Consider the following 21,382-nt stretch of genomic DNA (forward strand, 5'->3'; position numbering starts at 1 on the left):
TCCCACTTCAGCCTTTGCTATGGATATGTGCGCCACTAAGCGCAGAACACAGCGGTCGCAAGTCTCACTACAAATTGCTCAGAATTGGCAAGTACATGCACTGCAGAAACTACAGCCACCAGCAGATCAACCAGAAATCAAATATATAGAACGCTACTGTAGGCTTCAAGAAGCTATTTGTATTCTCCTATGGCTATTTTCTAGCCAAGTATCAAAGGAAGCACACTACTATGCCAGATGAGATGACACTGAGTTATTGCCTAATAGAAATCCAACCCCTACTGAATTTTCCCACTTCGGTCTTTGCTATGGATATGTGTGCCACTAAGAGCTAAACACAACGGTAGCAAGTCCCCCTGCTAATTCCTCACAAAATGGTAAAAGATGCAAATTAAAATAAAAAAAGTAGAACGTTATTGTAGCCCTAAGAAGGGCTGTTGGGTTCTTTGAGAATCACTCCTGCCTAACAGTAAGCTAATAGAACACCCTAACGCTTTCCCTGACCAGCAGCAGCTCTCTCCCTAGCGGCATCCAGAGACAGAATGATCCGAGCAGCGCGGCCAGCGGCTAGTCTATCCCAGGGTCACCTGATCTGGCCAGCCAACCACTGCTATCGACGTGTAAGGGTACCACGTCATGCTGGGTGGAGTGCAGAGTCTCCTGGCTTGTGATTGGCTCTGTTTCTGGCCGCCAAAAAGCAAAACGGCGGGAGCTGCCATTTTCTCGAGCGGGCAAAGTATTCGTCCGAGCAACGAGCAGTTTCGAGTACCCTAATGCTCGACCGAGCATCAAGCTCGGACGAGCATGTTCGCTCATCTCTAGAATTAATCAATGGGTAAAGTGAGCATTTTAAAACTACAGGTGTATCATTAAATTGGTCTGAAAAAAATGTGTAATAAAAAGTTAAACAAAAATTGTGAATTAGACTCACCGGTAATTCGGTTTCCATCTAGTTCTCCATGACGGCCCACTAGGAGGATGACCCTTGACCTCTGTAGGGACAGGAAGCAGAGAGGTTAAAAGCCTCCCCCCCACATCCTCCCGCCAGTGTCTACCAAATAACTACACCGGTGGAAGATACAACATATTTTTATTCTGTCTTGTTTGAATCACATACAGAATTTTCAATAAAGTGAAAGAAACATGGGAGGGAAAAATATATAGGCCGTCATGGAGGACTAGATGGAAACCGAATTACCGGTGAGTCTAATTCACAATTTCCATAACGTCCCCCATGACGGCCCACTAGGAGATCTACAAAATTATTAGAGTTAGGGTGGGACCACAGCCTGGAGAACCTTCTGACCGAAGGCGAGATCCTGTGAGTTGGGTAAGTCCAGCCGATAGTGTTTTGCAAAGGTGGACGAAGAAACCCAGGTGGCAGCTCTGCAGATTTGTTCAAGAGAAGCGCCCCTCTTCTCTGCCCAGGAGGCGGATATGGCTCTGGTGGAATGGGCTTTAAGGTTAGGAGGAACTTCTTTCCCTTGTTCTGTGTAACAAGAGGCTATGGCAGTCTTTAACCATCTGGCGATCGTGGTTTTGGATGCCTTTACCCCTTTGTTCTTCCCCTGAAACTGAACAAAGAGATTGTGATCTTTGCGCCAGGGTTTTGTAGCTTTTAAGTACTCTAAGACTGAGCGCCTTACATCCAGGGAATGCCACTCCAATTCCTTGCTTGAAGAAGGATTCCCGTAGAATGATGGAAGAATTATTTCTTGATTCTTGTGAAACCTGGACGCCACTTTGGGAACAAAGCTTGGATCCAGAGTCAGAGTTATCCTGTCAGGGAGAATACACATATAGGGTTCTCTAATAGAAATGGCTTGGAGTTCCCCCAGCCTTCTAGCTGAAGTCACAGCTACCAATAAGGAAGTCTTTAAAGTTAAGTTTTTTATACTAGCGTCCTTTAAAGGCTCAAAGGGAGGTCTGGAGAGAGCATCCAGAACCAGGGAGAGATCCCAGGAGGGAACCCGCTTCAGAATCTGGGGCCTAATTCTATTTGCAGCAGCAATAAATCTTTTGACCCACCTGTGGTCCGCCAGGGGATGGTCGAAGAATGCGCTCAGAGCCGAAATTTGGACTTTCAGAGTGCTAGTAGAAAGACCAATTTCTAGTCCTTTTTGCAGGAAGTCTAGTACCTGTAAAATATTTGGGTTAGACTGAGAGGGGGGATTAGCCCCACAAAAGGTCACAAACTTTTTCCATATCTTATGATATATGGCGAAAGTAACCTTTTTCCTACTTGCCTTCAACGTAGTTATTACAGCTCGAGAGAGACCTTGGGACCTTAGGAACTCGAACTCAGGATCCAAGCCGCCAGACGGAGTCTTCCTGGATCGGGATGGAAAATCGGACCTTGGTATAGAAGGTCCTTCTGAATCGGTAGAATAAAAGGTTGCTGGACAGATAGGGACCTCAACAGTGGGTACCAGCTTCTTTTTGGCCAGTTTGGGCAGATCAGGATCACCCTTGACCGGTCGAGCAAGATTTTTCTGAGTACTCTCGCAATTAGGGGAATTGGGGGAAAGGCATACATGAGACTTCCGCTCCAACGATGGCTGAACGCGTCCAAGTGGTCTCTGGACTCGCCGGCCTCCAGAGAGAAGTATTGTTGGCATTTTGAATTCTCCCTCGTGGCAAATAGGTCTATTTGGGGCATGCCCCAGACGCTGGTTAGATGTAGGAAGATCTCCTGGTTGAGACACCATTCGTTCGGTAGGATCTCTCTCCTGCTGAGATAATCCGCTTCTCTGTTTAGGGATCCCTTCAAATGAGTGGCAGAGATGGAAAGGATGTTTTCTTCTGCCCACTGGAAGATGGTACGAGCCAGACTCGATAATACTGGGGATCATGTACCCCCTTGTCTCCTTAAATAGGACACTGTCGAGACGTTGTCCGAGAGAATGTGGATATGATGATCCCTCAGATAGGCTGTGTTCGATCTTAGCGCTTCCCAGACCGCTCTTAACTCCCTGTAGTTTGAGCTGTTTTTTGCTTGGGCTAGAGTCCAGGACCCTTGCTCGTAGTGGGAAGGAAGGATTGCTCCCCAGCCTGAGCTGCTTGCGTCCGTCACTATGGTGATGGTTGGGAGGTGGTGCCAACATACCCCTTTCTCTAGGTTCCTTAATTCCATCCACCACAGCAGGTCCCTCTTTACAAAGGAAGGAATCCGGATCTTCTTGTCTAGACCTGAAGACTTCCTGTTCCAGAAAGTTAGGATCCAATTCTGAAGGATCCGAGTATGGCTCTGACTCCAGGCGACCGCAGGTAGGCATGCTGTGAGGAGCCCCAGGATCTTCATCGCCTGTCTGACTGGTACAGAGTCCTTCCGTCTGAATGAACGAATCTGATGCTTTATGTTGGATATTTTCTCCTGAGGAAGAAAAGACATTTGGTGAGTTGAGTCTAGAATGATCCCTAGAAAGGTCTTTCGAGTGGAGGGTACTAAACTTGATTTTTTCAGGTTGATTAACCACCCCAACTCTGTTAAAATTCTTAGGGAAGACTCTCTTGCCAAAATTAGTTTTTGTTTGTCTTTCCCTATAATTAGCAAGTCGTCTAGGTAAGGGATGATTGATATGTCTTGTAGTCTTAAAAAGGCTACCACCTCCACCATGATCTTGGTAAAGACCCTTGGAGCCGATGAGATACCGAATGGAAGTGCACGGAATTGAAAGTGTAAGACAGAGCCCTCGGGAGAGAGAACCGAGAATCTTAGGAATCTCTGAGATGAGGGGTGAATAGGTACATGATAGTATGCATCTTTTAGATCTAAAGTGCACATATAGGAGTCTGTGTGAATAAGTTGGGTAGCTGTTCTTACCGACTCCATGCGAAATCTTCTGTAAACGATGAAGCGGTTTAGTTCTTTCAAGTTGATAATTAGGCGATTTGATCCATCTGGTTTTTTGACAAGGAACAACGGGGAGTAGAATCCCAATTTTTCTTGTTCTTGAGGGACCGGCACCACCACTCCCATGTGGATTAGATGAAATACTTCCTGCCAAATGAAGGAATGTGTAGAGTGAGAGAGAGATGGTAAGGGAGCGACAAACCTTGGAGAAGGGGGGGGTGATGAGAACTCTATCCTGTAGCCCGATTCCAAGATAGACAGAACCCAGGGATTCGAGGTGACCTTTGTCCACTGGGATAGGAATCCCAGGAGACGCCCCCCCCCACTCTGGCGTCATTGTTTCTTGTTTCCTGGACCCTCTGGGAGGTTAGAGAAAAGGAAACCCCTTCCCCTTCCTCCTTTGGGATAACTCCACCGTCCTTGCTTACCTTTGCCACGGTAAGTCTCTCCGGTGTTCCTAAAAGGACGAAAGGAAGATTTCTTGGGTATTGTTTTGGACTCTGGAAATCCCCTTTTTCTGTCAGACGCCTTTTCAAGTATAGCGTCCAATTCGGGTCCGAACACAAAGTCCCCGGAGAAAGGAATGCTGCACAATTTGGATTTAGAGCGGATGTCCCCGCTCCACTGTTTCAGCCATAAGGCCCTCCTGGTGGCATTGGTAAGAGCTCCTTCTTTTGCAGCAAACCTTATTCCTTCGGCAGATGCGTCAGCAAGGAAGGCAGTAGCTGATCTTAACAATGGTATGCTTTCCAGTAAGTCTTCTCTGGGAGTACCCTCCCGGATATGGGACTCTAATTTCCCCAGCCAGAAATATAGTGTTCTTGCCACCGAGGTGGCTCCTAAGTTCGACTTTAGGCTTAGCATGGAAGTTTCCCATGCTTTCTTTAAAAGAGCTTCAGATTTCCTGTCCATCGGGTCTCTTAACTGAGCCGAATCTTCAAAGGGCAGGTCCATCTTCCTAGAGACCTTGGAAACCTGTACATCAACTTTGGGGAACGAGTCCCAATCCTTTGACTCTTCAGGGTCGAAGACTAAGCGTTTCCTGAAATTCTTAGAGACCGCGATTTTTCTCTCAGGGTCTCTCCATTCCTGACTAATTAGTCCCCTAAGGGTATCGTTGAGGGGAAAAACACGCTGTTTCCTGGCTTTGAGTCCCCCAAATAGTTCATCTTCACGAGAAAGAGGGGGTTCCTCGTCCTCGAGGTTCAATGTATCTCGCATATCTTTCAGAAGATCGTCCAGATCCTCATTTTGGAATAAGTAGCGGGAGCTTGTTGCCTGCTCACGATCCTGATGATCCTGGTCTCCCGCCAGAGAGCAGGAAGGAGAGTCTGAAATGCACCCCTCTTCTTCCTCTGAGGAGGAAGCCGATACTATCCGAGCTTTCTTACGTGGGGGGGCTCCCTGCGTAGCCGCCGCCACTGAAGAAACCACTTTCTCGTCTATAAAGGACTTAAGCTCGTCCATAAAAGACGTTTTCTCCTCCCGCATAAATTCTTCGATGCAAGGTTTGCAGATCGGTTTCTTATAGCCTTCTAGTAGGGTACGGAAGCACATACTGCATCTTTTAACAGGAATCCTGCTTTTTTCAGGTTTTTCTCTACTCTTTTCAGACTTTCCTGATTTCTCTTCCTTGCCTTTCCCCTTAGAAACTTGCTCCTAGGGAAGGAAGGCAAAGAGACAATGACTTGGAGCTCACAACAAAAAATAATTGTATATGTTGCCATACAGCACCACTCACGTGCACCGGGGGGTGGAGTAGGCCCAAGTCTGCCTCATCAGCCATTATGATGTCTGGGACGGCCAGCCAAGAAAGAAACAAGTCATAGACCTCAGACCAACTGACTACCCGCTTTTGAGGATTTAAATACCTTCATGGGGAGCCCATCCCCCTGCCGATGGCCTCCTCCGCGTCCCGCGCCCGGTCCGCGGTCACTTCCGGTCGCGACCGGAAGTCGTCATCGATCAGGGGGAATTCTGGGAAACGTAGTTCCCTGCGTCCGCGCGAGAGTCTGGAGGACCAGCCCGCCGGAGAGGACGCCAGCCGGACAATGTTTCCGTCCAGGGAGAGCCCGCAGCCGCCGGGCTAACCGAGGATCTGTCCGGAGGGGAACTTGGACCGCAGTCGGCGTAACCCCAGGTAAGGTTGGTAAGTATGGAGATCCTTCTCCGTTTTTTTTTTTTTTTTTTTTTTTTTTTAAAACGTCCCCCCCCCCCCTAGGAGGAGAGAGACCCTCTCTTGACCTGACCCCTGTAGGGACAGGAAGACACTGGCGGGAGGATGTGGGGGGGAGGCTTTTAACCTCTCTGCTTCCTGTCCCTACAGAGGTCAAGGGTCATCCTCCTAGTGGGCCGTCATGGGGGACGTTATGGAAATAAGCCACATTAATGCTTCATGCACAACAATTGTTTGGGACCATGTGGTAACAGTTGTTTCAGTGGCTAGCATAGGTCCACATTTACTTCTATGTACTTGGCTATGGATTCCATGTCCCTGTGCTGGACCAGACAACCGTATTTTGGCATTGGCATGTGCATGATTTACTGGATTTGGAATGTGAGCGATGCAACAGATTGGCCACGAACAAGGGACCATGTAATAATGAAAACTTGTCCTCTAGGACCTTTTGAGCGCAAAACCCCAATAAGAGAGAACAAGGCCATCTCCACCAGAGGGAATTAAGCCATGAAAGCATAGCATAAATGTAGACAGTAAAACATTTCCCGCTAAGGAAATTAAAAGGGGATACGAATTGCCTCCACAGAAAGGTTCTGAACTTGTGAAACATTGACCAGGTCCTTATCAGTCCATCAAGACTCATCAAGCGAGTAAGCCAAGTGGGGCAACCTTGGGTGTGACAAAAGGGGGATATAAAAGGGAAAAGGGTATATGAAAATAAATATGAAAAGTAGCTAGGTTTATATTCAAACGGTTCCAGAATTGGCCACAGAGAGCATAGGTAGGGAAAATGGACTAAATGCAACTTGATATCAGGTATTATTAAGAGCCAGATTATCAATATACAAACTTACAGACCCAGGAAGTAGAAAACAGCTCATTCACAAGGAACTACCCTATCATTCAAGGAGCTATACAATAAAGATGCCCATTTGATGAATTGGGGGCCGAAACCAAACTACTCCAACATGTCAAGAAGGGAAGGGCATCCCACAGAATTAAAGGCCTTGGTGCATCTCGAAAAGCCAAGGCCTAGTCCTGCTGCTTCCACCAACCCACCTGAGAAATGACTTTGGCAAGTCTAATGTTATCTGAAGTACAAGGGCCTGGTTGGGGTGTATAATCTCAGTTATTGCTTGCTTAAGCGATTCACCATAATCTTGGTAACACTAATTAAGAACTTAATAGTCATTATTAAGCTGCTATATAGGGAGATATGGGCGTCTGGGTCCTTACCTGATTTTAATAAGACTACAATAGTAGCATCATTCAGAGAAGGTGGTAGGCTACACCAATCAGATACTTCCTGATAAACAGACTGTAGATGGTCAACACTCTCAGAATAGAAGTTTGCATAGGACATAAAATCAAAATATGCAGAGATCTGCAGGGATATGGGAAAACCTAGACACAGACACCATCTAAGTTTCTGTTACATTTGCAAAGTCTACCCCATGTATGTATCCGATCACATAAAAATCACAGCATGTCTCCATAGAGGATGGAAGGAGTAAAAATCCATGGACTCAGGAGGTCAGAGGTATGGTGCAACCTTTCAACTTTCATACTTCATCATGAAGTGCTATTGATATTATCTACTTTATCTACAATTGCTCTATGGCAGTGATGGCGAACCTTTTAAAGGCCGAGTGCCCAAACTGTAACCCAAAACCCCGCTTATTTACCGCGGGGTGCCAACTAAAAATTAAAGCAGTAACTTATTGCTCCCTTTTCAACAACTTTCAATCATATTGGCCTCCTGAGGAGAGCAACACAGTAGAAAGATGGACAATTTTCATCATTTTAACTTCTTTCCAGTTTCCCTCTGTACACAGATAATTCGGCCCTGTCTATTTCTCCTTCTTCCTACAGTCTCAAAGTAGCGAAGTAAGTATCAAAATATGACTGAAAGCAGCATCTTTTAAGTTGCTTGGAACTGCAGGAAGATTCTTTGAGTCCTGTCTGGTGTGCTGGGGTGATGGGGTGATGGCCCGGGTGCCCACTAAAAGGGCTCTGAGTGCCGCCTCTGGCACCTGTGCCATAGGTTCGCCACCACTGCTCTATGGGAACCTGTCACTTTCTGTATTTGTGAAAATGTGGTGACAGGTTCACTTTAACATGAGAAAGCACCGCACTTACATGGAGTCCCCAGGCCCTTCATGTTGCAAGAAAGGACAGAACACCCCAACATCTTGATTATCAACAGCCTTATGACCAGCCCTTTTGGAGGACTTGAAGGATTTTGGGTTTGTAAAGATGCAATATTCTAGAAATCATACACATAGAATGACCAACATCTCTTGCTATGACTGATAGGGTCACCCCTTTGGCCTTCATCTGTACAACCTGCAGCCAGAGGGTTTCGGTCACTTTGGAATGGCACACCATTTTTGCAAAGTCAGTGAAACAAGGAAAGTTAGGCTAGTTAAATAGGGTTTGCCAGTTAATTAAGGAAATTAGCACATTAACACCAATAACTTGCAGTTATCTGGAAATTTTCTCTAATTTTGATTGGTGTTCTTTTGTGCTTTAGAATATATATATACAATTTATAACTTAAACTACTGCTATTGTACACATTAGGAAATATTAAAGGAAACCTACCACTTGGGATAGGGCTTATAAGCTGGACATGCCGTGCACCAGCTCAGCGTGAGCTGGTCCCGGCGCTTATCTCCATTATGTTTTTAAACAGTTTTAAAGTGTTTTAACAGTTTATTAATGTTTATATCCTTACTGGCTTTCCCGCACTGGGGTCCGCGCTCGGCGCACCATGCGCGCGACCGTGCGTGCATCTGAATAGGAAGTGGTAGCGGGCATGGTGCGCCGAGCGCGGACCCCGGTGCGGGAAAGCCAGTAAAAATATAAACATTAATAAACTGTTAAAACACTTTAAAACTGTTTAAAAACATAACGGAGATAAGCGCCGGCACCAGCTCACCCTGAGCTGGTGCACGCCATGTCCAGCTTATAAGCCTTATCCCAAGTGGTAGGTTTCTTTTAACATAGCACTACACAATGACCTTGATATTTAGGATATTGTGTGTTGTTCTCTAATTTTGCTCTCCAGTGTAGATAACAATAGCTTGTGGGTCAATGAAAAGAAGTTTCCTTCAGATTGATTCCCCTATGAAGGCACAACAACACAGAGTTATCAGTACCGCGTGAGAGGAAGACCTTAATGCCCAAAACAATGGTTGCACGGCAGGCAGTCATCCGCTTCTGCAGGAGAGGGGAAGAAAATGTATTATTATCCCTTTATTATCTGCAGTCTGGTTAGTAAAGCCATGGAATGGATCAAATTTCTTTCTATCAGCTTCTGCTTCACTTGTACAAAGGATGCTCTCTAGCGTTATAGTCAGGATAGAAATCAGAGAATATATATATATATATATAGTTCTGTTCTTAAAATGGAGCTGACTAACACATCTATAAGTGGTGTCCTGATCTTTGCAATTAAAGGGAAACTGTAACCAGGGACCTCATTTTCGCTAAAGGCAGGTTACAGAAGCCCATTACGCCTGCAGTGCACAAATGTCTTTCTGCTTACTTTGCACCCTGGCAGAATCCTCTGTGTAGTCCCAGGGGTTGGGCTTTGGTTTGGATGCATTTCAAAAAACAACAAGTGACTTACAAGTCTGTGCTGCAGACTCCTCAGCTCTCAGTCCCCTCCTGAGTGGTCCTGTACAGCTCCTCCCTCACAAAGGTAGGGACCGAGAACTGAGGAAAGAGCAGCATAGATGTCACATGTTGTTTTTTGAAATGCATTTAAACCAAAGCCCAACCCCTGGGACTACACAGAGGATTCTGTCAGGGTGCAGGATAAGTTAAAACATACACTCACTGGCCACTTTATTAGGTACACCTGTCCAACTGCTTGTTAACACTTAATTTCTAATCAGCCAATCACATGGCGGCAACTCAGTGCATTTAGGCATGTAGACATGGCCAAGACAATCTCCTGCAGTTCAAACCGAGCATCAGTATGGGCAAGAAAGGTGATTTGAGTGCCTTTGAACGTGGCACGGTTGTTGGTGCCAGAAGGGCTGGTCTACTGGGATTTTCACGCACAACCATCTCTAGGGTTTACAGAGAATGGTCCAAAAAAGAAAAAAACATCCAGTGAGCGGCAGTTCTGTGGGCGGAAATGCCTTGTTGATTCCAGAGGTCAGAGGAGAATGGGCAGACTGGTTCGAGCTGATAGAAAGGCAACAGTGACTCAAATCGCCACCCGTTACAACCAAGGTAGGCAGAAGAGCATCTCTGAACGCACAGTACGTCGAATTTTGAGGCAGAAATTGGACAGTAGAAGATTGGAAAAACGTTGCCTGGTCTGATGAGTCTCGATTTCTGCTGCGACATTCGGATGGTAGGGTCAGAATTTGGCGTCAACAACATGAAAGCATGGATCCATCCTGCCTTATATCAACGGTTCAGGCTGGTGGTGATGGTGTTATGGTGTGGGGAATATTTTCTTGGCACTCTTTGGGCCCCTTGGTACCAATTGAGCATCGTTGCAACACCACAGCCTACCTGAGTATTGTTGCTGACCATGTCCATCCCTTTATGACCACAATGTACCCAACATCTGATGGCTACTTTCAGCAGGATAATGCGCCATGTCATAAAGCTGGAATAATCTCAGACTGGTTTCTTGAACATGACAATGAGTTCTCTGTACTCAATGGCCTCCACAGTCACCAGATCTCAATCCAATAGAGCATCTTTGGGATGTGGTGGAACGGGAGATTCACATCATGGATGTGCAGCCGACAAATCTGCGGCAACTGTGTGATGTCATCATGTCAATATGGACCAAAATCTCTGAGGAATGCTTCCAGCACCTTGTTGAATCTATGCCACGAAGAATTGAGGCAGTTCTGAAGGCAAAAGGGGGTCCAACCCGTTACTAGCATGGTGTACCTAATAAAGTGGCCGGTGAGTGTACAATTATATAGTAATGCAAATGCTTAGATAAAGCAGAAAAGCATCTGTGCTATGCAGGTGTGATGGGCTTCTGTAACCGGTCTATAGTGAAAATGAGGTCCCTGCTGACAGGTTCCCTTTAAGCACCAGGTGATACAACCCAGTAGGCACATTTCACTACGTAGGCAATGGAGTACAGGGCATCTGGTAAAAGTTCTGTAAGCCAGCTTTCCATTATAAATTCTTCTGGGGCTCTGCAGTATGTTGAGGTGAGGGAGCTGAGGAAGTAGATGCTTGGTCAGAGCTAGGCATGTGTCATGTTAGTGCTGCAGACAAAATCTTTCAGCTGTTCAGCTACCAAGGAATCCTCATGGAGGGTCTTTTGTTATGGCTGCAAGTGTCACCACTCTTACCACGCTTATCCCTCAGGTTGTTGGTATTTTGAGCCCACTGGGATTTAGAATGGGTAAATTAGGATGACAGCAAGGAGCTAGTGAGGCACACATCCTTTCACATTGGCCCACAACCCCCCCCCCCCCCTCCTTCTGCACAGTTTAAAATGGCTTAATGCAGAGTTATGTAAAAATGTGTTAAAATAACCTTGCTACTTGACCATTCCTGGTCCAGCTACCAGCTCATAGGCCTTTTAGGCTGTTGTTATATATAGTGCTGTTCCTGGTGAGTGATTGCTGTAGGCCACTGGTCTCAGTGGTGACCTCTACTGTACACTTACAGCATGTCACTGACTGATCTTTGAAGGCACTTGTCATTTGTATTGGGCTCACTGCTGAAGCCATTGATTTGCTGTAGCTGTGACCTGGCACCTTATATTACAACAGCCTAATGGGAGTTTTAGGAATTTGCACCTGGTAATGTTCTTGGAACAGAGGGGACAGGTAAGCATAAATGCATCTATGAGTAAAACCTAAGAAAACCCTTTAAGGTTTGCAAAAGTGTAATTGTTCTTTAATAAATAAGAAACAACTTTACCTGCTCATCTTCCAGTAGAATAAGACCAGTTATGGCAATGTTAATGTTCCCACCAATTGTTCCATCTTTGAACAAAGCGGATACCTAAAACACAAGGCATTTAGAACTTAAACATTACAGACTGAAGTAAAAAGTGTGACAAAATTCTGTAACAAAAGGGGGTATTCAGGCTTGTATGCCAGTTTTCATTCTTACAACCCCAGATATGATTGCAATTTCTGGCACACGGCTTTCCCCCCTTTTTACCACCTGCACGCCAAGTGTTTAAGCCCCACACTTGCTACAGCCAGCAAACTTACAGCTGCCCCACCAAATACATCAGGAGGCTGGAGGTGGCATAAGATTAATCCCCCATTGGCTCTATTCATACCATTTATAAAACATTATGTTGTATTTTGTAGTTGTTTGCTTAACATTATCATTTTGTTGTAGTACTGACTAGATGCAACAATGTTTCCATAACTGAACTCATTTACCTGCAGTCTTTTTAGACACCATCCAGATTCTCAGATTTCTATGTTTGTCATAATACATCAGGAGAACATTAACCTGCTAGGAGGAGTGTGTAATAATCATCCTCACTCTATTTTCCTGATAAATCATCACTTGACAGAGATCATAAATCAATCTAAGCAATCATAAATCTACAGCCAGGAGATTGCCTGTCATCCCCATTATTGTAGTTGTGTACTAAGGCCTCAATCACATAGCCATTCTTTTTTGCCTTATGCCAGAAACCAGCAAACATCCCTATTTAGTTCTATGGGCTCAAGCACATGACAGTGGATTTCACAGCCCTGTGCATGAGCCAACTGCGTAGGTTTTTTCCACTGTCATCAAGTGCATGTGCTTCGTATCATATGCAGCGGTTGTCTTTTCAAAATAGATGTACGACTGCTGCCAGCATAGCTGAAGGGTAGAGGTAGGGAACCTATGGCTCTGGAGCCAGATGTGGCTCTTCAGATGGCTGGATCTGGCTCACAGACAAATCACTGATTAATAGAAATGGGCACTGTGTACATCTAAGACACACATAGAGCTGATCACTGGATGCAGGCAGGTATGTTACCGCTGCCTGCATCCTTTGTGTGACACAAACACGCCTCCAAGACGACCGCTGTCTAGATAAGGAAAAGAAGGGTAAAGGTGTTGGATTGGCTAAGCAAGTCTCCTAACCTGAAGCCTATTGGGCATCTGTGGCCATTCTCTAACAGACGGAGGAGTACAATGGGGCAGATTTACTTACCCGGTCCAGTCGCGATCCATTCGGGTCTTCCGGCGATTCACAAAGGTAGTTCCCCCGATGTCCACCAGATGTCGCTGCTGCGCTGAATTACATCGGAATGCAGTCAAGTTCACCAAGCCGGCCGGGTGCAGGTAAGCGCGTGTCAAGCGCGCGCGTGCGGCAAAATCTCGGGGCAATTCAGGGAAAATCGGCGCAAAACTGAAAAATTCGGGTAACCCGCCGGAAAAACGCGATTCGGCCCCTTAGTAAATGACCCCCAATGTCTAGCATTCATCACATCTGTAATGTCATCATAGAGGAATGTAAGAGGATTACAATGTCAACCTTGGAAGCTCTAGCGAACTCCATATACAAGAGAGTTAAGTCACTGCTTGAAAATAATGAAGACCACACAAAATATTAACACTTTGAGCACAATTTGGGAATTTTTCTCAGTATTTTCAAACAGTTTTGAAACAGTTGGAGTCAGTAAAGGGCCACAGAAGTCTTTTACCATTGATGTGACATCACCACTGCAAGTAGTATTTATGATATCGTGTTGGACTAACGCAGAGTAAATGAGTATATGTTATTTTTTAGACCATCCTCTGCTATACAAAAAATGCCTAACAAGCCCTCTAAGATCAACTCAAAAATTGCACACTTATTTCAACGGTTTATATTTTTAACGATTTAAATAATTAGCCTGCTGCTTTATCATAGGTTTATACACTCACCGGCCACTTTATTAGTTACACCTGTCCAACTGCTCGTTAACACTTAATTGATGCCAGAGGTCAGAGGAGAATGGGCAGACTGGTTCGAGCTGATAGAAAGGCAACAGTGACTCAAATCGCCACCCGTTACAACCAAGGTAGGCAGAAGAGCATCTCTGAATGCACAGTACGTCGAACTTTGAGGCAGATGGGCTACAGCAGCAGAAGACCACACCGGGTGCCACTCCTTTCAGCTAAGAACAGGAAACTGAGGCTACAATTTGCACAAGCTCATCGAAATTGGACAGTAGAAGATTGGAAAAACATTGCCTGGTCTGATGAGTCTCGATTTCTGCTGCGACATTCGGATGGTAGGGTCAGAATTTGGTGTCAACAACATGAAAGCATGGATCCATCCTGCCTTGTATCAACGGTTCAGGCTGGTGGTGGTGGTGTCATGGTGTGCGGAATATTTCCTGGGCACTCTTTGGGCCCCTTGGTAGCAATTGAGCACCGTTGCAACACCACAGCCTACCTGAGTATTGTTGCTGACCATGTCCATCCCTTTATGACCACAATGTACCCAACATCTGATGGCTACTTTCAGCAGGATAATGCACCATGTCATAAAGCTGGAATCATCTCAGACTGGTTTCATGAACATGACAATGAGTTCACTGTACTCAAATGGCCTCCACAGTCACCAGATCTCAATCCAATAGAGCATCTTTGGGATGTGGTGGAACGGGAGATTCGCATCATGGATGTGCAGCCGACAAATCTGCGGCAACTGTGTGATGCCATCATGTCAAGATGGACCAAAATCTCTGAGGAATGCTTCCAGCACCTTGTTGAATCTATGCCACAAAGAATTGAGGCAGTTCTGAAGGCAAAAGGGGGTCCAACCCGTTACTAGCATGGTGTGCCTAATAAAGTGGCCGGTGAGTGTAGATTCCTATCCTTAGATAGACAAACTTTTTACTCTAATGTTAATATTAATTATTTTTAGATTTTTGTAAAATAATCAGATTATCTCCCCTAAAAGGGGGTTAGTCAATAATTAAATCTGGATAATTATGTAGAGTTTATGCCCCGTGAGGTGAACTGTACCGGTATTCCTTTATGTGTTTTAATCTTAGACTCTACTAATAGTATTGATTAGTTATATGGATATACTGGTAGGTTGATTAGATTGATAGCTCCATTGTGGACAGGGACCAATTTGACAAGCTTTGTGTAGCACTGCGTAATCTGTGTGTTCTATATAAATAAAGGAATTATTATTGTTATTTATATGGATTTATAGGAATTTTATTTGTATGAAGAGTCATTGTTTTAGATTTTATTTCTTTTGAGATTCCATGTGTGTTTCAAAAAATCCCTGGATTAAGTAAGTGTCCCTGGATTATCATGCATGAGCTCGCTCAGTTTTGGCTTGTGATTCTAAGTGGCTAGTGAACTTAAGTGAGTTGAAAAAAGCGGAGTTTTGTGTGTGTTAAGAGTGAATCTGTTGTTTGGGTGATTGTGGACTGAGTATACAGGTAATAGCAAGGCACTTTTCTTAGTGTCACAATTTAAATAGATTTTTTTTTTTTTTTTTTTCCTTTCTTTGCCTGGTCTGCTAATTGGGAGGAGGGATTAGTGTTCACACCTGATAAATTAAGGTCTAGCAACTCACTTTTGAGCTCGCTCAGTTTTGGCTTGTGATTCCAAGTGGCTAGTGAACTTAAGTGAGTTGAAAAAAGCGGAGTTTGAAAAAGAGAAGTCCACAGAACTGTAAGTAATCTACATTTTATATCTCTTGATTTATATACTCATCACAGTTTTGTAACTTGGATATGGCTAGCAAGATTGGTGGTATGCTCCAGTGCACACTCTGCCACATGTATACACTGCTGGAGCAAGAGTTCGAGGGTGAATACCGCTGTGACAGATGTGCCCATATTTTTCTACTAGAAGCTCGTGTTAGAGATCTGGAGGAAGATATTGCACGGCTGCGAGCAATTGACAATCTTGAGAGGAGTATGCTGCTCACTGAGCAAGCAATAAGCGGGGTAGAAGTGGAGGGTGGAGAGGAAAGCCAGCAGGGCCAGGTGGGTAGCTGGGTTACTATAAATAGAGGGAGTAGGAAGGGGTCAAAGAAAAGGAAGGCCAACTCTGACTCTGAACATCCAAGCAAAATTGCAAAATTGTGCAGTGATGTAAGGACGTCAGTGTCAGAAATGGCAGCCCTAGCGGATCCTGCTCTCCCTCACAGCCGGGGGAGCAGACCAGCTAGTAGTAGGGTGGATGGGAGTGCAGGCAAGCCAAGGCAGCTAGTGGTTGTAGGGGACTCTATAATCAGGAAGACGGATAGAATAATTTGTCGCCAAGACCGCCTCAACCGAATGGTTTGCTGTCTCCCTGGTGCCAGGGTTCGGCATGTGGTGGAAAGGGTGGATAAATTACTGGGAGGGGCTGGGGATGACCCAGCTGTCGTGGTCCATGTTGGTACCAATGACAGAATAGATGGTAGGTGGAGGAGCCTGAAGAATAATTTTAAAGAACTAGGTTCAAAGCTTAAGAAAAGGACCTCCAAGGTAGTATTCTCCGGAATCCTACCTGTGCCATGCGCTACACAGAGCAGACAGCGGGAGCTCAGGGAGTTAAATGCATGGCTCAGATCCTGGTGTAGAGCAGAGGGATTTGGGTTCCTAGAGCATTGGGCTGACTTTTCACTGGGGTACAAGCTGTTTTCTGCAGATAACTTGCACCTAAGTGGAGGGGGGGCTGCTGTGCTGGGGGAGAGGATCCTAGCAGGGGTGGCGGAGTATTTAAACTAGGATCGGGGGAGGAGGAAAAGGAAGACACTGAAGGGGTAGACAGGTCAGAGAGGGGGCAGGTTATGTTGGTGGGTGGTGAGGTGGGCGGTGTATGTGGGACCAAGGCGGTGGATAAGGAGATCCACAAGTTACAGAACGGTGGTGAGGATATATGTACCAGTAAATTTACTTTAAATCAGACAAATAACTGTGGAAAATTAAATTGTATGTTCACAAATGCCAGAAGTATCTCAGGCAAAATGGGCGAGCTTGAGGCTCTGATATTAGAGGAACAGTTAGATGTTGTTGGTGTAACAGAGACATGGCTTGATGCATCGCATGATTGGGGTGTTAATATTCAAGGTTTTACACTCTTTCGGAAAGACAGGGCAAATAGGAGGGGAGGTGGTGTATGTCTGTATGTCAGAAGAGACTTAAAAGCGATTGTGAATGAGTCAGTGGTCTCAGAAGAGTGTGAGGAGGCTGAAACTTTGTGGGTTGAAATTCAAAGCCAAGAGAGCTTTGAAAAAATTATTTTGGGTGTAATTTATAGAGCCCCTAACATCTCTGAGGAAATAGAGGGTCACCTATATAAACAGATGGAGAGGGCTGCACAGGAGGGGACCGTAGTGATAATGGGAGACTTTAACTTTCCAAATATAAATTGGGGTCAGGGCTCGTCTTCATCTACGAAGGGGAAACATTTTATGAACATTCTTCAGGATAATTTTATGGTGCAGCTTGTAGAAGATCCCACAAGAGGTGACGCATTGTTGGACCTTGTGATTTCTAACAATGAGGAGATTGTCCAAAATGTCAGTGTCAGGGAACCCCTTGGGAACAGCGATCATAATATAATTATTTTCCTCTTAAACTTTAAAAAGCAGAAACAGGTGGGAAAATCGAAAACTTTGAATTTTAAGAGGGCTAATTTCCAAAAATTCAGGGCTGCAATACAGGATATAGACTGGGATCAGATACTGTCACATGGTGATACTAATGTTAAATGGGAGAAATTCAAATCTATCCTGGGTTTTTATACTTCTAAATTTATTCCAATAGGTAACAAGTATAGACGGGCTAGATCACATCCCGCGTGGCTTACAGCTACAGTTAAAAGGGCAATTAATGAGAAAAAGAGGGCATTTAAAAAATATAAATCTGATGGGTCACCAGAGGCTTTCAATACTTACAAAAAACTTACCAAAATCTGTAAAAAAGAAATCAAATCAGCCAAAATACAAAATGAAAGACAGGTGGCTAAAGATAGCAAAACAAATCCCAAGAAATTTTTTAAGTATATCAATGCAAAAAAAAATGGGTCAGAACAGGTTGGACCCCTTTATTCTGAAAATGGGGCATCGGTGACTGGAGACCAAGAGAAGGCGGAGTTACTTAATAGGTTTTTTAGCTCCGTTTATACAATAGAAGAGAGAACTTGTGACTTGGGTGGTGCCAGTGCGGGTCATGCACCCTGTAATATACTAGACTGGCTAAATGTAGACATTATCCAATCTAAGCTCAATAAAATCAATGTGTACAAAGCTCCTGGACCAGATGGGTTACACCCCAGAGTTCTTAAAGAACTCAGTTCTGTTATTGCTGTACCACTGTCTAAAATCTTCAGGGATTCCGTAATGTCTGGTGTGGTGCCAAGTGACTGGCGCAAGGCAAATGTGGTGCCAATATATAAAAAGGGCTCTAGAACTTCGCCAGGCAATTACAGACCTGTAAGCTTAACTTCCATTGTGGGGAAAGTATTGGAAGGGTTAGTAAAAGACTACATACTGGAGTATGTGACATCAAATAGAATAATAAGTGATAGCCAGCATGGGTTTACTAAGAATAGAAGTTGTCAAACTAACCTTATCTGCTTCTATGAAGAGGTGAGCAGATGCCTGGATGGAGGAGCAGCTGTGGATATTGTGTTCTTGGACTTTGCAAAGGCATTTGACACTGTTCCTCATAGACGCCTGATGGGTAAAATTAGGGCTATTGGTTTGGCAGAAATCATTTGCAATTGGATTGAAAACTGGCTGAAGGATCGTATCCAGAGAGTTGTGGTCAATGATTCCTACTCGGAATGGTCACCAGTTATGAGTGGTGTACCTCAGGGTTCTGTGCTTGGCCCACTACTATTTAATATATTTATTAATGATATAGAGGTAGGAATTAATAGCACTGTGTCTATTTTTGCAGATGACACCAAACTGTGTAGTGTAATACAGTCTATGGAGGATGTACATAGGCTGCAGGGTGACTTGGACAAACTGAATGTTTGGTCATCCACTTGGCAAATGAGGTTTAATGTGGATAAATGTAAGGTTATGCACCTGGGGGGCAATAATCCAAAGGCAAAATATGTCCTTGGGGGAGTAAATCTGGGAGAGTACCTTGTTGAGAAGGACCTGGGGGTACTAGTAGATCATAAATTGAATAACAGCATGCAATGTCAATCAGCTGCCTCTAAAGCTAGTAGGATCTTGTCGTGTATCAAAAGTGGTATGGACTCTCGTGATAGGGATGTAATATTACCCCTGTACAAGGCACTGGTTCGGCCTCACCTGGAATATGCTGTCCAGTTCTGGGCACCGGTCCATAAAAAGGATGCCCTGGAGCTGGAGAGGGTTCAACGTAGAGCCACAAAAATGATAAGGGGTATGGAGGGTCTTAGTTATGAGGAAAGATTAAAACAACTAGATTTATTTAGTCTGGAAAAGAGACGACTACGAGGGGACATGATTAATTTATTTAAATATATGAATGGTCCATACAAAAAATATGGTGGTAAGTTGTTTCAGATTAGATCAAATCAAAAGACGAGGGGGCACTGTCTCCGTCTGGAGAAAACAAGGTTTAATCACCGGAGGCGACAGGGCTTTTTTACTATGAGAACTGTCACTCTGTGGAATAGCCTGCCTCAGGCGCTGGTCACAGCAGGGACAGCAGAGAGCTTTAAGAAGGGTCTAGATGCCTTTTTACACCTAAATAACATTGATGGTTATGTTATATAGAATTGTTTCCCCTAAATCCCTTCCTCATCCAATCCCTTCCCTCCCTTGGTTGAACTTGATGGACAAGTGTCTTTTTTCAACCGTATAAACTATGAAACTATGAAACTATGATTTTGATGTAAGATTTCCTTTAAATCCTCAAATGCCAGTTGCATTCGGCCCAGGAGAAAAAACAAACAGATATAAAAAGCAGGCGCACAAAGCCAGACTTATGATAATTGTGTCCTCTTAGAGATTTTTTTATCTGGGGCTCAAACCCCTAATCATTGTAAAGGTGACTTTCAAGTTATAGAGTCTTTGTATTCCAGCTTGGAATGGAGTAAACCAGGAAAGACACACTGTCCTTTCTGAAGATTAGCTCAAGGACTCCTTTATTCTCTTTGGCACTGAAACTCTTATCTGGAAAGTCATAACACACTCTGCAAGGGGCGTGCTAGTACACAAACAGGCAATACTATTGGGTGGTTTGACCCTGGAAATTCAACACTATTGGATGTAAGCACACAAAGGAATGTAGAACCATTGGCTGTCTTCACATAAACAAAATGCCCAGGTGTTCACCTGGATACCTTCCTCTAGGTGGTGCTAGCGAGCACTAAGTCTTTGTGTGCTGAGGGACTATCCCCACCCAACAAGTTTTCACTACACAGTTATATGAAATGAATGCTGAGTCTTTAAAATGTCCAGTGTGATATCCTTAACAGTCCTGATTATGTTAGGATAGTATATAATAATTAAGGGTATATAGCAGTGATGGCGAACCTTTTAGTGTCAGAGTGCCCAAACTGCAACCCAAAACCCCCCTTATTTATTGCGAGGTGCCAACCAAAAATTAAAACAGTAACTTATTGCTCCCTGTTCTTCAACAACGTTCAATCATATTGGCCTCCTGAGGACAAGATGGAAAATTTGCATCATTTTAGCTTCTTTCCAGTGTCCCTCTGTACACAGAAAATTGTGGGGCCAGCAGAAGGTTTCCAAACCCAAGTAGCGAAGTGCCCACAGAAAGGGCTCTGAGTGCCGCCTCTGGCACCCGTGCCATAGGTTCGCCACCACTGGTATATAGTATATCAATTAATTTATTGAAGGGTTGTGGTGTATTATTTTATATATGTCAGAGCAGAGTATGGTCAATTGTGTTCTAAAGGGGTTTTCCCATGAACAAAAGTTAGGCCCTATCCACGGGATAGGGCTTAACTTGCTGATCAGTGGGGGTCTCAGTGATGCCTCAAAGGTGAACCTTTCATGGTGACTTGGGACACTATGGACCAGTCTTAATTCAACATTTTTTATATATGGCTGGAAGCTCTCCCATTCACACACAGCACCCCCTTTTACCGCATTCTTCAATGACTGTCAATGATGTGGCACCTACATACACACACCAGTAAAAGGTGTGTGACTGTTAATGTATACAAACTAAAGCTGGCAGGGAAGGATACTGCCTTTATTATATAGTAAAGCTCGCCTAGCCAATGCTCAAATATATTTGCCTTTAATATAAAAAAAGATCTCAAAGATAGTCTACCAATACACATTTTAAATCAACTGTCCATTGAGCAATTCTGAACAAAACTATTTAAAAACTAGTTACAGTAAGCCCACATTCATGTTTGTACTGTAACTTAAGATGAATTTCAATATTTCTACAACTATTGGTGATGTGTTACGACAAAGT

The 21,382-nt window shown here is 44.3% G+C and overlaps 2 protein-coding genes across 7 annotated transcripts in view; both read right to left on the minus strand.

The window, feature by feature from the left end:
• ADAMTS16 (ADAM metallopeptidase with thrombospondin type 1 motif 16) overlaps positions 1–21,382 on the minus strand; it is a 360,296-nt gene that overhangs the window by 249,139 nt on the left and 89,775 nt on the right. For all 5 annotated transcript variants that reach the window (XR_011855812.1, XR_011855811.1, XM_072152917.1 and 2 more), the window contains exon 6: positions 11,949–12,032. Coding sequence is in view for 3 of the 5 variants with exons in the window: in XM_072152917.1 (XP_072009018.1) it covers positions 11,949–12,032 (84 nt within the window). In the remaining 2 variants the exon portion in view is untranslated. The remainder of the gene's footprint in view (positions 1–11,948; positions 12,033–21,382) is intronic.
• LOC140133153 (uncharacterized) lies at positions 964–4,069 on the minus strand. Of its 2 annotated transcripts, none has more exons than XM_072152916.1 (3): positions 2,029–4,069; positions 1,647–1,779; positions 964–1,568 (listed from the first exon to the last, which is right to left on the minus strand). In XM_072152916.1, the coding sequence occupies exons 1-3, from the start codon at positions 3,273–3,275 to the stop codon at positions 1,272–1,274; spliced, it is 1,677 nt and encodes a 558-aa protein (XP_072009017.1). In that variant the 5' UTR covers positions 3,276–4,069; the 3' UTR covers positions 964–1,271. The 2 variants fall into 2 exon arrangements, with proteins under 2 accessions (XP_072009017.1, XP_072009016.1); XM_072152915.1 differs by having other exon boundaries at positions 964–1,574.

This window comes from Engystomops pustulosus, chromosome 5, assembly GCF_040894005.1.
Source record: "Engystomops pustulosus chromosome 5, aEngPut4.maternal, whole genome shotgun sequence".
Taxonomy (NCBI): domain Eukaryota; kingdom Metazoa; phylum Chordata; class Amphibia; order Anura; family Leptodactylidae; genus Engystomops; species Engystomops pustulosus.

What these genes read in the sequence shown, in the direction of transcription:
- LOC140133153 (XM_072152915.1), bottom strand. Translation starts at nt 3,275, where the DNA reads ATGCCTACCTGCGGTCGCCTGGAGTCAGAGCCATACTCGGATCCTTCA. An exon ending in CATCCCCTGGCGGACCACAG is followed by an intron (nt 1,780 to 2,028) that starts GTGGGTCAAAAG and finishes TCTCCCTGACAG; the next exon opens with GATAACTCTGACTCTGGATC. An exon ending in TGGAGTGGCATTCCCTGGAT is followed by an intron (nt 1,575 to 1,646) that starts GTAAGGCGCTCA and finishes CTCTTTGTTCAG; the next exon opens with TTTCAGGGGAAGAACAAAGG.